Source organism: Nematolebias whitei, chromosome 7 (assembly GCF_014905685.2).
Source record: "Nematolebias whitei isolate Nwh7 chromosome 7, NemWhi1, whole genome shotgun sequence".
In the NCBI taxonomy this organism is placed as follows: domain Eukaryota; kingdom Metazoa; phylum Chordata; class Actinopteri; order Cyprinodontiformes; family Rivulidae; genus Nematolebias; species Nematolebias whitei.
This window is the reverse complement of record NC_056504.1, coordinates 3,145,628-3,162,961: the sequence shown is the minus strand read 5'-3', so window position 1 is coordinate 3,162,961 and position 17,334 is coordinate 3,145,628. Positions and strand designations below refer to the sequence as shown.

Genomic DNA, 17,334 nt, shown 5'->3' with positions numbered 1-17,334 from the left:
TGGATGGATGGATGGATGGGTGGATGGATGGATGGATGGATGGATGGATGGATGGATGGATGGATGGATGGATGGATGGATGGATGGATGTATGGATGGATGGATGGATGGATGGATGGATGGATAAAGGTAACCAAAACAACAAAGTCTTAGAAGACTAAGATAAAAATGTTTTGTGTCCTCTGGTTCTTCTTTACTGGTCAGGTTCAAACTCAGAGCTGGTTTGAGCTGCAGGTCATGGGTAGATTTTTTTCTGTCCTCAAAAGAAAATCAGATGACTTTTTAAATTGGACTCCCATTCCTGCCCCCTTTAGAAAAAAGAACGAGTCAAAGATAAAAAATAAAGTGTAATCATGACCAGACTGTCAGAATAAAACATGTTCAATTCTGTTTTCAATATAAATATTGAAAAACCTAAATATTTTTCTGTTTATACAGAATAAATACAAACTGGAAGTTGTCGCTATGAAGGATTTCAGACAGATGAACGTAAAACAGCAGATGGGTTTAAAGTTCCAGTGCACCGGTGTTTTCAGGACATAGGCAGACCAGAGCAGAATAAACAGTCAGTAAATATGAAAGTTAGCAAAGAGCTGACACAGCTGGACTGATGTCCTGAAGGTGGACACACATCACTGTCTCCATTTTGTTGTCCAACTCTCTGACTCTGGGGGGATCACTGGAGGACACATGGGGGCAGAGGACATCATCAGCCTGCAGAACCATCCTGGGAACCTTAATGGGGAAATGAAATGATTACCAGTAAGCAGTGCAAAACCCAAACAAAGCGAAACCCAGATTATCATACCAGGTCCAGATGTTCTGCAGACATCCAGACTGTCCATCACCATCTTCTCCAGGAGCCTGTGGGACACACCCTGGAGGGGGGGGAGACTTGGGGTTCAGCAAAAGGTAGATGTACAACAAGAAACTAATGAGAGATGATAACCTGACCCCACCCCCCACCCCCCCCCCACACACACACACACACACACACACACCTTTGTTGTGACTTGTTTCCAGCCTCCAGTCTTTGTCTTGTTTGAAGTCAAGCAAATCAAACTTTGTGTTAATTTACCCATGAAGATATGAAAAGCTTCAGCTCCACTGATGAACAGTGTGCTTGCATCACATGTGGTTTTTGGAGCTTTTAAAAACTTTTCAATGTATTTAACTTTATTTAAAATATAGCCCCTCCCTCCACCCCCAATCCCCAGAGAACAATATTTTCCTTTATATTTGCTTTAGTATACTTTCTCTGTTCATGTCTTACACCACTTTTAGCTACTGGTTTGTAAGTTTTACCTTTTAGAGGGCATTTAGCTACTTTTAGACTTGATCTAACTAAGACTCTGTGAGACCTGAAGAAGAAGGAGCAAGAGAAACTGGAGAAATACCAAGAGCTGAAAGAGGAAATACAGAAGCTGTGGAGAATCAAAGCATCAGTAGTCCCAGTGCTCATTGGAGCACTCGGTGCTGTGACCCTCAAACTGGAAGTGGCTCAAGCAGATCCCAGGAACAACCTCAGAGATCTCCGTCTAGAAGAAACAGCTAACATACTGAACAGAACCCTCGAGCTCCTATGATTCTGGTAGAGATCCAGAGTTTGAAGTGAAGTGGAACCATTCAGTTGGAACAAAAAGGTCTGACCATAAAACGCTCCCAGGTTAAAACGGGTCCCACTCAGAATCTAAACTCTTTATATCTGTTTCACTAAACGTGTGATGTTATGAGAAATGATCAGTTACCATCTGTTACTCATCACTACATTACTGCATACACATAAATACTGTGTACACCCATGCATACTGTATGCACGCATACATACTTTGTACACTCATACATATTGCATACACATAAAAATGCAGTATACACGCAATTTTTATTTTTTTTGTCGGCCACCTTCAATCTTTGATAATCATGGGATCATGATCTGTCTTTGTCTGTGTTGCCACAGCATTTCTGGCAGCTGAAAAGTCCAATCCTGGCGTGGCAGTCATGGCTGAAGACATTGCACACAGACTCAGCCCTGGTGGAGGTGCTGCACTCCTTCCTGTGAGCACGCTTTGCTTCAGCCGCATTGTTAAGGTTGTCCTCCAGAAGTCTGGTGTGATGGTGAATGGCAAGTCTCCACTTTGAGTGGTCTGCCACAAGGTCTTCCCAGGAGACAGAGTCAAAACCTGCTCCTTCTGTTGAATCCTTGAAACCTGCTCTTTCCATCTGTTGCATGTTGGTGGCAGCTGTGGCATCATTTGCAAACAACAAGTCTCTGATGACAGTCATCTTTTACCTTGGTCCTGGTTCGAAGGCAGGTATGCACAAAAACAAAACCTATATACTGGGAGGACTCCAAGGCATTCCCACTGTTCAATGATTTGTAGACATACAGGAGTATTTTGAACTGGATTTGAAAGTGAACCGGTCACCAGTGCAGTGAGGCCAAAACTGGTGTGATGTGTTCTCTTTTGCTTGTACTGGTTAAAAATCTGGCTGCTGCATTCTGGACCAGTTGTAGTCGTGCAATGGAGGTCTGAATGATACCAAACAGGAGTGAATTGCAGTAATCAAGCCTAGATGTAATGAATGCATGTATTACTGTCTCCAGGTTCTTTTTGGACAATATGGGCTTCAGTTTAGACAGCCGCCTCATTTGGAAGAAGCATGATTTAACAATCATGTAAACATGATTGCTAAGTTTCAGGGAAGGGTCCATTATCACGCCCAGATTAGTGACTCTTTGTTTTTCTGACAGGGATAGAGTGGGAAAACTACCCAGAGCTCATGACCATAGGTGAGGGGAGGAACGTAGACCGACTGGTAAACAGAGAGCTTTGCCTTACAGCTCAGCTCTCTCTTCACCACTACAGACCGGTACAGAGTCCGCAATACTGCAGAAGCTGCACCAATCCATCTGTCAATCTCACGTTCCATTCTTCCCTCATTCGTGAACAAAACCCCGAGATACTTGAACTCCTCCACTTGAGGCACAACCTCACCCTCGACCTGAAGCCAGCAATTCACCCTTTTCCAGTTGAGGACCATGGCCTCAGATTTGGTGGTGCTGATTCTCATCCCAGCCGCTTCACACTCGGCTGCAAACCTCTCCAGTGAGAGTTGAAGATCACGGCAAGATGACACCAACAAGACCACATCATCTGCAAAGAGCAGAGATGGAATCCTGAGGCCACTGAACCGGAAACCCTCTGCCAGCTGGCTGTACCGAGAAACTCTGTCCATAAAAGTTATGAACAGAATCGGTGACAATGGGCAGCCCTGGCGGAGTCCAACTCCCACCCTGAAGGGGTCCGACTTACTGCCGGCAATGCGAACCAAACTCTCGCACCGCTTGTATAGGGACTGAACAGCCCGTAACAACGGGCCCTCAATCCCATACTCACGGAACACCCCCCGCAGTGTACCCCGAGGAACATGGTCAAATGCCTTCTCCAAGTCCACAAAACACATGTAGACTGGATGGGCAAACTCCCATGATCCCTCAAGGACCCTAGTGAGGGTAATGAGCTGATCCAGTGTTCCACGGTCAGGACGGAACATACATTGTTCCTCCTGGATCTGAGGTTTGACCATTGATCGGACTTGTTTCTCCAATACCCCTGAATAAACCTTACCAAGGAGGCTAAGGAGAGTGATGCCACTATAATTGGAGCACACCCTCCGGTCCCCATTTTTGAAGAGGGGAACCACCACCCCAGTCTGCCAGTCCAGTGGCACTGCCCCTGATGTCCACGCAATGTTGCAAAGGCATGTCAGCCAAGACAGCCCCACAACATACAGAGCCTTAAGGAAATCAGGGTGAATCTCATCCACTCCCGGAGCCCTGCCACCTCGGAGCTTTTCAACTACCTCGTCGACTTCAGCCACGGTTATGGACAGATCAACCCCAAAGTGGCCCGACTCAGCTTCCTCCATGGAAGATGTGCTGGTGGGATTGAGAAGGTCCGAGAAGTATTCCTTCCACCTCCCAACAACATCACTGGTTGAGGTCAACAGCACCCCACCTTCACTGAACACAGTGTTAGTAAAGTGCTGCTTTCCCCTCCTCAGTCGCCTGATGGTTTGCCAGAATCTCCTCAGAGCCGACCGAGAGTCTCTATCCAAGGTTTCACCAAACTCCTCCCACATCCGAGCTTTTGCCTCAGCAACAGCCAAGGCTGCACACCGCTTGGCCCTCCGGTACTCCTCAGCTGCCTCCAGCGTCCCACTGGCCAACAAGGCCCGATAGGACTCCTTCAGCTTGACAGCCTCCCTAACCTGGTGTGTCCACCACCGAGTTCATGGGTGACCACCACGAGAAGCACCAACGACCTTGAAGCCACAGCTCAAGGCAGCTACCTCAACAAGCGAGGTGCGGAACATGGCCCACTCAGACTCAATGGAAAATGCATTATATCATGATATGCTATTTTCATGGCGTAAATACGGCATCCCACCACGCAGCGGATTACGCTCACATGGGTCAAGCAACGATATTCAAGTTGTAAAGGTGAAGGCATGAATGGAGACATCTGAGCTGTGCACTGTTTTAGTATGGGGGGGACACAGACACATCTGAGCTGAGCACTGCTTGTGCCAACAGTTTTTGAGCCGGTTAGCGTGAGGGAAGACGTTGCGTGAGGGAAGACGTTGCCTTTAGCTTTTTAGTTAGCGCTCTGCTAACTTGGAGCTACATCAGTGCTGATGGGTGGGTGGGGGTTGCACGCAGTTCGGTTCAGTAGTTGATGCGGCGGGGCACTCCGCTTGTATAATTGTAGGGGAAACACTGAATGCATCGACCACCAATTAATGGTCACGTCAGACCACAGAGTCTTACCTGAGTCTGACTGGGAAATAACAGCGACTGGAAACTATGCAGCTCAAACCTCGAGACCAGCTGCTTCCTTTCTTGAGGATCAGGAAACTGGATGATGACTGTTCTGCCAATGATCAGCAGTCCTTTCAGGCAGCATTTAATTTGTTTTCAGCATTTGTCACAAGTTTCGAAAGTTTTACCTCATTTAAAGGCAACATAGTTTTTGTTGTATTACATTTATGCTCAATAGATTTCAAACTTTCATTTTATTTAATTTTTTGGGGGGGAACTGCACCTGCACTTTAGTTTTTGTGGTGGATTTTGTTTTTCTATATTTTGTGAAGACTTTTTCAATCTAAATAACAGAAGGTTAATTTTTATTTGTTTTTATTTTTATACTTAGAGACTGAATAATTTACTAAATAAAGTAATTGCAGTAAAATTAACCCTTGTTGTGTTTTTATTACAAAGTCCATCCTAAACAAACACACATTTCTCATGCCTCATATGGAGCCGTCTCAGCCACCTTGTATGAAAAACAACATTCTTCATGGTCTTCTGCCTCATCTTCCACTCATGCTGAGACCATTGTTGAAAAATGACAAAACAGAACTCCTAAAACTGCTCAAATTTGACGCCACTCCATTTTTGTGTTTATTTCTAGAAGAAGTGTCTCTTCAGAGGTTTTTGTGTTGTTTCCTTCAGTAGTTTTTGGTGCAGCGCCACCACAGGCAAGGGGGAGAACAGGTTGGCTCGACTGACTCAGTGCAATGTGAATGCGAACCTCATCAGCTGAAAATATAAACAAATGTTCCGAATTTTGGTTCCCAGTCGAACCAAGTCTATCGGACTATCAGGTGTGAAAATTACCTGAGACACCTTTGTTGTGAATGGGCGGTATATAAATAAACTGAATTGAATTGAATGCTTAACAGCATTCACACAATTTCTGTATAAACACAGTTTACACACATACTACAGACTCTTTCCAAAAAATTAGAATATCATGGAAAAGTTGTTTAACTTCCATAATTCCATTCAAAAAGTTAAACTATAATAGATGATAGATTCAGGACTCGCAATTTCAACGATTTCAAGTATTTATTTGTTTATTTTTACATAATTTGGGCTTCCAGCTCATGAAACCCATGAAAACAGGAATTCAAAAAATTAGAATATTGTGAAGAAATCAGTTCACACTACTTCTCAGTTTTTGCAGGAAAAAAAAAGAAAGAAATTAGGATCACAACAAATCAATCAAAATATGGTACTTTCAAAACGATATGTCAATCTTCAATACTTGGTTGTGAATGCCTTTGCCTTAATCTCTGCCTCAATGTGACGTGGCATTGAGGCAATCAGCCTGTTGCATTGCCTGGGAGTTATGGAAGCCCAGATTTCCTTGATGCTTGCTGTCAGCTCTTCTTTGTTGTTGGGTCTGGTGCTCCTCATGTTCCTCTTGAGAAGACCCCATAGATTCTCAATGGGGTTTAGGTCCGGCCAGTTGGCTGACCAGTCAAGCACTGTGATGGCATGGGCATCAAACCAGGTTTTAGTGCTTCTGATGGCATGGGCAGGGGCCAGGTCCTGCTGGAAAATGAAATCTGCATCTCCATACAGATCCTCAGCAGAAGGAATCATAAAGTCCTCTAAAACATTCTGGTAGACTGTTGCTGTGACCTTGGATTTAAGAAAGCAGAGTTTACCAACACCTGCACTGGACATTGCACCCCAAATCATGACTGACTGTGGATATTTCACACTGGACCTCAACCAGTATGGGTTCTGTTCCTTACCCTTCTTCCAAACCCTTGGACCTTGATTTTCGAATGAAAGGCACACTTTACTTTCATTGGCAAAGAGGACCTTGGACCACTGGCCAATGGTCCAGCCTTTCTTCTTCTTGGCCCAGTTGAGATGCTTTCTATGTTGGCTCAGGTTCAGAAGTGGCTTGACCCTAGGAACCCAACAGTTGTAGCCCATCCGGGAGACATATGTGTCTGAATGTGGTGGTTTTTGAAGCTGTGACTCCCGCCCCATTCCACTCTTTCTGGATCGCTTCCAGATTCTGGATCTTCTCTGTTTGATGATCCACTGAAGCTCACGGTCATCTCTTTTGATGGTGCATCTTCTCCTGCCACATTTTGCCCTTCCACTAGACTTTCCATTGATATGTTTGGACACAGCACTCTATGAACAGCCAGCCTCCTTAGCTATGAACTTTTGTGGCTTACCCATCCTATGGAGGGCATCAATGATGGTCTTCTGGCCAGTTGTTATGTCTGCAGTCTTCTTTATATTGAACTAAACTGAGACAATTGAACCAAACTGAAGTAATTTAATGACACCTGGGAAAACCTGTGCAGGTGCTTTGAGTTTAGTAGATGATTAGTGTCACACTCAGTTTAAAACATTCATGTCCTGCAACATCTGGCCTGATTCCTTCACAGTATTCTAATTTTTGAATTCCTGTTTTCGTGGGTTTCATGAGATGGAAGCCCAAATTATGTAAAAATAACAACAATATTTGAAATTGTTTAAATTGCAGGCACTGAATCTATCATCTATTAAAGATTAACTTTTTGAATGGAATTATGGAAGTTAAACAACTTTTCCATGATATTCAAATTTTTTGGAAAGGGTCTGTATATACACACATAGATTGTGTACCCTAGTCCCTTTTTTATTGTGAGTGTTTGAGACCACGCCCACCCTCGATAAGTGGAAAAACCGTGAAGTAGAGATACAGTAGTCCAAGTTCAAGTTCAGTTCAAGTTCAGTAAACTTTGTCATGACATGCCAGACTGTAATCACACTCCTCACCTGTTACTCCCAATCTCCCTCCTTAAATAAACAATTTAAATTTAAATACTGTAACATTTTAAATAAACAATCCATACAGCATGGATTGTTTAATTAAAATGTTACAGTATTTAAATTTAAATCGTAGAGAAGAGAAGTGCAGCAGGACATCAAAGGGTTAACCCTTCCTGCAGCACAGAGCAGAAATGTTCTTGATCAATTACACTTCAACAACTGAACATAGACGTTCTAAAATAATTAAAAATAACTTTTAACACTTTTCCATTTTATGATTATGATGATTTTTATGATGTGACATATTTTGAATTTTAAGTTGGAAGACAAAAGTCGATCAGTGAATCTGGACAACAAAGGGCTTTCCCTTCACAAATCCGCAGCAGGAGAAATGTGTGTGCATGGCAGAGAAGGAAATCAGCTGATCAGCTGCAGGAGGGAGCTTTCCCTTCACTTGTGGGCTTCATACATGTGCAAAATCCATCCATCCATCCATCCATCCTTCCATCCTTCCATCCATTATCTATACCCGCTTTTTCCATTTTGGGTCACGGGGGTCGCCGGTGTCCATGTCCAGCAATCACTGTGCGAGGGGCGGGGTACACCCTGGACGGGTCTCCAGTCCATCACAGGGACACATAGAGACAAACGAGACAAACAACCATTCACTCTCTCACTCACACCTAGGGACAATTTAGAGTTACCAATCAGCCTAACATGCATGTTTTTGGTCTGTGGGAGGAAACCGGAGTACCCGGAGAAAACACACACATGCACGGAGAGAACATGCAAACTCCACCCAGAAAGGCCCCTGGACCGGGATTTGAACCAGGGACCTGCTTGCTGAGAGGCAGCAGCTCTACCAGTTGCACCACCGTGCATGCCCATGCCCATTGCCCATGTGCAAAATCATTTAAAATAATTTATTTTAAATAAACAACCCATGAACCATCCATCAATCAGCCAATTGTGTCATTTCAAATCTTACTTGGAAAATCAACGATATAGCGAACCAGCGATAAACGAAACGTGAAGTAGCGAGGGATTACTATATACACTAAAACCATGTCTACACATACATAAATACACATAGACTGTAAACACATACACACAAACAGTATACACCAATGTTGCCCATACATACATACTGTACACACACATTAGTTCTGTATACACACATTTTGTATAGACACATACATGGGGCGACTGTGGCTGAGTGGTTAGAGCAGTCGTCCTCCAATACTAGAGTTGGGGGTTCAAATCCACCTGTACTCACATGCAGAAGTGTCCCTGGGCAAGACACTGAACCCCTCGTTGCCTCTGATGTGTGTCCCATCAGTGTATGAATGTGATAAAGCTCTGATTAGTCTCTTTAGAATGATTTGTTCAATTAGCTTTGTAGAGATCTAGTATAGAGCTGTATGAATGGGTAAATGAGGCACAGATTGTTGGAAAGAGCTTCGAGTATCTTGATCAAATAGAACGGGGCTATATAAGTACAGTCGATTTACCATTTACATACATTATATACACAAAAATACTGTATATACACCCATAAACATTGCAACCATTATATGTGAAGGGGACAAGTCCCCCCCACATTAAAAAAACGTTAATTTGGACACCCCCACTTTTACTATAAAACATTAGTTCAGTCTGTGCAGTTTCTCTTTCTTTGTGAACAAATCCATTCCACTTAATTAATAGGAGAATATTCGGGTCACTAAAACTCCACTCCAGATGTTCCTGATTACCTACAACTCTAAACACAGCAGCCTGTTGCCATGGTCACAGTATACGGTGGTCACAGAATATGGTGTAACACCTGCAGTGTTTCTGTGCGTCTCCTCCTGTCTCGGCATAAAACGCGCACAGGTGGAGGAGATGGAGACACCTCTGTGTTACTCGCTCGCCAGTTTAGCGAGCTTTGTGTGGGCAGTAGTTGACCAGAGAGTTGATCATCAACATATTTTCATGTTAGGAGGATGCTTGAGAGGAGCGCTGCGTCTGTAGCATCTTATCTCAGCAGTGACTGTGACGCTGTGAGACGCTGCAGGTGTAAGAGACTCTGTGTGTTCAGGTGCATTAAAGTTGAAATGTCTTTAAAACCCCCACACCTTATTGTCCTCAAGCTTCATGAGAAACATCATTTAGAGGAGTCGTGTTGAACACAAGTAAAAATGTCCAGTGGTGACGTTTTTTATTTCTCTATAAACACAAATAGTGCCGACCTGACGCTCTGTGTTAAAGTGTATTAAAGTTAAAATGTCTTTAAAACCCCCAGATGAATTTACACAAACTTGGTGAGAAACATGTTTTAAATGTGTGGAATTAAAGGAAATCAAGGTGATATGTTGCTTTTTGTACACTGGTGAACACCTTTTTTTACGCATGCACACACATGCACGCGCGCATGCACACACACACATACATCTACACACATCATTGTGTCCCCCCCACATTACGGATGCTTCTGACGCCCTTGTATACACCTACATAAATCCTGTATACACACATACATAGTGTATACACCAAAAAACTGTGTGTACCTTAGTCCGTAGCTGCAGTAGCAATGAGAGTGAATCTTTGAGTTTGTCCTCCAGCATAGACAGACGTCTCTTCTCTGTCTTCTGAAGCATCATTCTGTCCTCCTTTTCCTGAGGTCTCTGGGGAGAAGCATATGGTTACCTCCTGTTGCCAAAAGGCACAATCTGTATAAAGTTTGGTGTGTAGTGGTCTGTCCGTCTGTGTATCTGTTACCATATTTTAGAATCCAATGGACAAATTGTACTGAAAAGTAATTATTGGGTGTACAATTAATACTGATTCATTTCAGTGTATTCATAGGTTTATTGGATGGGTGGTCAACAAGACAAAAAAATAAATTTACGCTTTGCTCAGAACAACAGTTTTAATAGTTTTATAACTTCCATCCATCCATTATCTTTACCCACTTTGTTACGACTCGAGGAACCCAGAGCGGTACAACTCAGGAGTACAAATTGACAGTGTTTATTATTTACAGTGAAAAGGATGACCAGCTGGGACCCTGAGAAGGAAGGAGAAGGTCAGAGGTTTCTGGCTGGGTAAATGAGGAGATTATGTTAATCCAGCAAATCTGTTTTACAGTCCAGATGATGGTCAAAGGGGGACAAAGGCGGATTTCAGATGAAAAGGCAAGGAGGGATGTGAATGGAAGGCAAAGCACGAGGGACCGAGAGAGGAGCAGAGGGGAACCAAGGCATGGGGGAGACCAAGGCACAGAACCAGAGGAAAACCAAGGCACGACGGGGACCAAGGCGCGGAACCAGAGGAAGACCAAGGCATGAGGGGATCCACAGAGGCAGGTAAGCATCAGTGGCAAATGCTCCGGCAACGAGTAACATCTTGCTGCAGTAGTCAGGAGCCTCATCAAGATGACGATCCTCAGGTGTGCTGATTGGCGGCCATGTTGGAGAGGAAATAGCTGTAGCAGGTGATACTCATCACAGTAACCCCCTCCCCCAAAGAATCGTCTCTCGGTGACCCGAGGTGTTTTTCGGGGTGCAGCCTGAAAAAGGTTGAGATGAGACTCGGGTCCAGGATGAAGGAACAGGGAATCCAGGAACGTCCCTATGGCCCGTAACCCTCCCAGTCAACCAGGTATTGGAAGCCCCTACCCCGACACCGGACGTCCAGAATGGACCTTACCATAAAGGCAGGGTGGTTGTCTATCAGTCGGGCAGGGGGAGGGAGGTCGGAGGGTGGGCACAGAGGGCTAATGGCAACAGGTTTAATTTGCAATACGTGGAAGGTGGGGTGGATCTTCAGGGACGCAGGGAGCTGAAGTTTGACTACCGAGGGGTTGATGATCTTGAGAACTGGGAAAGGACTGATGAAGCAGGGGTCCAGCTTCCTAGGAGTGTCCTTCAAGGAAATATTACGGGTAGAAAGCCAAACCCTTTGGCCGACCTGGTAAGAAGGTGCGGCAGATCGGTGGTGGTCGGTGTACTTCTTTGTTTGCGCCGCAGTGCGGAGCAGGGCAGCCTTGGTTTGATGCCAGACACGGTGGCAGCAATGGAAGTGGTGTTGTACTGAGGGCACCGTGGTATCGTTCTCCTGGCTGGGAAACAAGGGGGGAAGATAAGCGAGGGAAGCCTCAAATGGGGACATACCTATTGCTGCCGACTTGTGGGAGTTATGGGCATACTCGACCCAGATCAGGTGTTTGCTCCAGGCAGATGGGTTCCTCTCCACCACGCACTGGAGTGTGGCCTCAAGTTCCTGGTTAGCTCTTTCGGTCTGGCCATCAGACTGGGGGTGGTACCCTGAAGTAAGGCTGGATGAAGCCCCCAATGTCTTGCAGAAACAATACCAAACCTGAGAAATAAATTGTGATCCCCGATCTGAGACCACACCAGAGGGGATACCATGGATCCTGAATACATGTTGGACAAGAGTAAGAGCTGTTTCGAAGGCGGAGGGGAGTTTACGGAGGGGGATCAAATGTGCCACCTTGGAGAATCTGTCAATGACAGTGAGGATTACGGTGTTACTGTCTGAAGGGGGTAGACCCGTGACGAAGTCTACTGATATGTGGAACCAGGGACGGCTTGGTGTGGGTAAGGGAAGAAGGAGGCCAGCAGGGGTTGGTTACCGGTTTTGTTCCTGGCACACATGGAACAAGCAGCGACGAAGGACTTGACATCCGAGGAGAGGGTGGACCACCAGAAGTGGTTCTTAGCTAGGGAAAGCATACAAGAATTGCCAAGGTGACAAGACAATTTATTTGAGTGTAGCCAGTCCAGTACCTTAGACCTCATAGATGAAAGGACGAAAAGAGTGCCTAGTGGACCAGAACCAGGGTCGGGTTCGTACTTGTGAGCCTCTCGAATCTCTTTTTCGATGGGCCAAATGAGTGCCCCCACAATACAAGAAGCCGGAATGATGCTGTCCTCCTGTTCAACAACATCAGGGGGGGGAAACTGACAGGAGAGAGCGTTGGGTTTTATGTGCTTAGATCCGGGCCTGAAAGTGAGGGGATAATTAAAATGGTTGAAGAATAATGACCAACGTGCTTGCCTGGGAGTGAGGCGTTTAGCGTCCCGAAGGTAGGTCAAGTTCTTGTGATCGGTCCAGATCAGAAACGGTGTCTCGGTGCCTTCCAGCCAGTGACGCCACTCCTCCAGGGCCAGTTTAATCGCCAGTAGTTCTCTGTTGCCCACATCATAATTTCTCTCGGCCTGCGAAAGACGGCGTGAGAAAAAGGTGCATGGGTGTACCTTATTATTGTCGTGTGACCGCTGAGACAGGACTGCCCCCACTCCAGTGTTGGAGGCATCCACTTCCAGGATGAATTGCACCCTAGGATCAGGATGACAGAGGATCGGGGTGGAAGAGAACAGTCTTTTAAGATTAGAAAAGGTGAGGTCGGCCTCGGGGTTCCACTTGAAAACTCTAGAAGTAGAGGTGAGCTGAGACAGAAGTGCTGCCACACGGCTGTAGTCCTTAATAAAATGCCTGTAGAAATTGGCAAAGCCCAGAAAATGTTACAATTGTTTCCTGGTCTCAGGAAATGGCCAATCCACTACAGCCCAGGTCTTTTCAGGGTCAGTCCTGAGATTAAAAGTTCTGTTGAGATTACAATAACTGGTTTATTTGGAACGCCCCTCTCCCAACATGGGTGGGGCCATCAGCTTCAACCACAAGAAAAAACAAACAAACAAACAAACAAAAAAGGAACAAAACTCCCTTCGACTTCTTTATAAGAATGACAAAAAAAAAAGCCAGAATAAAAGACAGTATGTCTTCTATTCTGGCTTTTTTGTCATTGAGTTTTGACAATGACAGTTGTTGCACTTTGTTTCTGCACTTTGGTTGGCCTTATTGCTGTTTTAAGTGCTTTAAAAATAAGTGGTATGGTATATCGGTCTGGTTCTACTTAATCCATGTCTTGAGCTTCATGGCAGGATGAGTCCTTCTGTTGGGGCAGGTGGGGGGCGGGGGGTGGCACACAAACAATCCACCCTACTTGGATAATGATAATACTGCACTTAGGGAGTCAACTCATTTCAAGATTTTAAATCACTTCTTGGTCTGTTGCCTTCATAGATTCCTTTACTGTATGTCACTTTGTGAGTGCAGCTACAGTTTGCACACTCAGGACATAATTACTTGCAGTGTACCCTCAGTGTGGACCAAACTTGGCAAAAGGGGCCTTCTCTTACTCCACTCCTGTAACCTGGAAAACCTTGCAAAAAGATCTGAAGTTCTTGACCTTGACCTCTCTAAGGGATTTTAAACATCTGCCAAGTTCATGGCAAAAACCAACGCAGACATGTTCCTGTCTTTAGTATTTTACATTGCTTTATAATGTAGCTGTTTTTGTTTCAATTTATTTGATTTCTTCTATTTACTTTCATTTTACATGCTTTTTTAAATAATTGTCTATTGTTGTCTGTACCTTATCTGTGTTCTTTGTTTAAACAGGTCTCTCTTGTAAATGAGTCATTGTGGCTCAATGAGACTAAACTGTATAAATAAAGATTGAATTAAAAAAAGATGGCTGCCAGAGCCAACTGCTTTTGGACCATCCCAAACGGGCACCAACTCAGTCCGTTTTACAGATATTGAGCTAAATTTTGTGTAGTAGTAGCTGAGAGTCATTCCCATGATAGATGCTGAGCATTGACACATTTGGTAAGGTCTGAGTATGGCAAGAGATGAACCATTAGGTCATTTATGAGGTCTAGGACTTCACGTCTTCTCACAACTACATGACTTATGTCTAAAGGCTGTGGGTGATATGTAATAATGCTAGGCCTTTAATGACAACGCAGCACACAGATTGGGTTAACTTCTTGCCAAAATGAAGGGACTTGAAAAGAGTCAAAATATGAACAGACCAACATCCATAAGCCCATGCCACTCACCTGCCCCCTCCCAGAGACTCTGTTTTCAGATGCCTTCTCCTGGTTTGGTCCAGTCCAGCTGCACATGTCCCTGCTGCTGTGTCTTTTGTCATAAACAGGATGGTTATCTGCGTCATTCTGATATCTGGAAAAAAACAGAACGCGTCAAGGCTCCTTTGTGTTTTCACTTGGGCCTTATCCACATAGGAATATTTTTCTATGAACATTTTTTTATTTGTTTAAATCTTCATAAATATGGCAAAGTTTCTACAACAGTGTTCTTCCACACGATGCAGAAAACCACCCAGAAACAAAACCACAGTGTGAAGCATACATATAAAGCTTACACAACAGCTAGACTGTATGAACACAGCAATGCTTCCCCTACCATTATAAAAGCATGGTGCCACGCCCTGTCAACAGAACCGAGCGCCCTGTCTACCAGCACACACACCCCACCCACGCCGCAGACAACTGCCGGCACTTGAATAGCGCTAAGCTAGTGGCGCGCAATACAGACGTGCGAGCTAAAAAGCTACAGAGGTAGCACTCAGTATCCCTCATGGTGAGCCTTCTCCACACACCCCCACCCGCACTCAAAAACTGTCAGTTCAAACAATGTGCAACACGGACATGGCTTTGTTTCAACAACCCCCATCAGCAATATCACAGAAGAGATGAGCACGGTGCCAAGGCAAGTAACCCATGGGAAACACTGCACCGTGAGAATGACTATATTCTAAATAAATTCTGTCATGAATCATCCATCCATCCATTTTCTTTACCCGCTTGTTCCATTTTGGGTCACGGGGGTCGCCGGTGCCCATGTCCAGCAATCACTGTGCGAGGGGCGGGGGACACCCTGGACAGGTCTCCAGTCCATCACAGGGACACATAGAGACAAACAACCATTCATTCTCTCACTCACACCTAGGGACAATTCAGAGTTACCAATCAGCCTAACATGCATGTTTTTGGTCTGTGGGAGGAAACCGGAGTACCCGGAGAAAACCCACGCATGCACGGAGAGAACATGCAAACTCCACCCAGAAAGGCCCCTGGACCGGGGTTTGAACCAGGGACCTGCTCACTGAGAGGCAGCAGCTCCACCAGTTGCGCCACCATGCTGCCCTGTCATGAATCAGTCGTGGTCAATAAAATTTTGCCTTCTTTACAAAGATTTGTTCCCCAAAAACTGTGTGAAAGTGAAATCAAATTTCACAGAGAACAACCAATCATATAAACACATATAATATAAAATAGGTACTGTAATTGGGGGGGTAGTGGCGCAGAGGTCAGAGGAGGTGAGCCTGTGATCGGAAGGTCACCAGTTAACATCAAAATGTGAGTGGGAAAGGTGAAGCACCCCCACCATCTACCCATCTACCCTCATTACTCATTTTTCTCTGGGCACTTGAACAAGATCCATAACCCCCACCATCTACTTCCCCGGGCGCCCCATGGCAGCTCTCTGCTCCACACTGAGGGCTGTGGCAGCTCGGTGGTCTGCGGTCGAGTCAGGAAGGGAATCTGGTGTAAAAACAATCTCCAAGTCTTTGTGTAAGTGAGTTCACTGTGTCGACCCCTGAAGAAGGGAGCAGCCGAAAGAAGAAAAATAATAAATAAATTAATTAAATTATTACATCCCTAACCCACCCGCAATTCACACCTTAGTCCTAAACCTAACCCCTAACGCCCCAACGAGACTTGTCCTTATGGGGACATGACTTTGGTCCCCATAAAGAGCAGTTGGTTCCCACAATGCATGGCTTTTATAAAATTGGTCCCTACAAGGTAACCTGAAACAAAAATGCACGCACAAACAAACGTATATTTATATATAAGCAATAAAAAATGTTACATATTTGTTTCTATGTGGACAGGGCCTTACAGAAATTATGTTTGGTGGACATCAAATAGAGCAGATGAATGTTTGCTGACCTCTTCCCACAAACATGTGACTTGGATCTTTTCCCCTCCAGGGGGCAGCACATCTTCATCTCCCTGTCCTCTTCCTCTTCATCTGAGGCAGCTCTTCCTTCCACTGCTCTCTGTAGACATTCAGCATCTGAAATTACACAGACCTTCATTGTGGCGGTTTGATTTTCTTAAAGTATATCTCATTTTGCTCTCCATGCTGAGCCATAGTTTTAGTTCTTCACCTGGATTACTGCACGAGTCTTCAGAATGATTCAGCTGAGCTGGAGAAACAGCAAGACAGGTGCAGCAGCTCCTGAAGCAAATGAATAAATACTGAATGTTTCTGTTGAACCTGAGAGACTCGTTCAGCCCACTGTGGAGAAAAGTCCTGATGGCGCTATATGATGGATTATTACATCAAACTGGAAGACATTGCCATCATTAATTACCAAACTTAATCAGCTGCATGTTCTCTCCGTGATGCGTGGGTTTTCTCCAGGTACTCCGGTTTCATCCCACAGACCAGAAACATGCACGTTAGACTGATTGGTAACTCTAAATTGTCTCTAGATGAGACAGACATACAGAGTAGTTTGTAGTTGTTTGTCTCGTTTGTCTCTATGTGTCCCGGTGATGGACTGGAGACCTGTCCAGGGTGTCCCCTCCCTGCCTCTCACACAGTGATGACTGGATATGGGCACCAGTGACCCCTGCAACCCGAAAAGGAAAAATCGGGTAAAAGATAACGGATGAATGAATCAGCTGAGTATTTATCTCTTTGATTTACCTATCAGCATTTATTTCTAGAGCTCTTTTCATACATGGGTACACAACATTATAGTAATATGTGTATATATATATATATATATATATATATATATATATATATATATATAT

General features: G+C 44.7%; 1 protein-coding gene across 1 annotated transcript in view; it reads right to left on the bottom strand.

Annotated features, from left to right (window-relative positions):
* Window positions 1-656: 656 nt before the first annotated feature.
* si:ch211-112f3.4 (EF-hand and coiled-coil domain-containing protein 1) overlaps window positions 657-17,334 on the bottom strand; it is a 30,202-nt gene continuing 13,524 nt past the window's right edge. The window contains exons 4-9 of the mRNA XM_037678542.1: window positions 16,680-16,750; window positions 16,459-16,585; window positions 14,539-14,662; window positions 10,177-10,293; window positions 809-878; window positions 657-735 (exon numbers count right to left, since the gene is read on the bottom strand). Of these exons, the coding sequence (XP_037534470.1) occupies window positions 710-735; window positions 809-878; window positions 10,177-10,293; window positions 14,539-14,662; window positions 16,459-16,585; window positions 16,680-16,750 (535 nt within the window). The 3' untranslated portion in view covers window positions 657-709. The remainder of the gene's footprint in view (window positions 736-808; window positions 879-10,176; window positions 10,294-14,538; window positions 14,663-16,458; window positions 16,586-16,679; window positions 16,751-17,334) is intronic.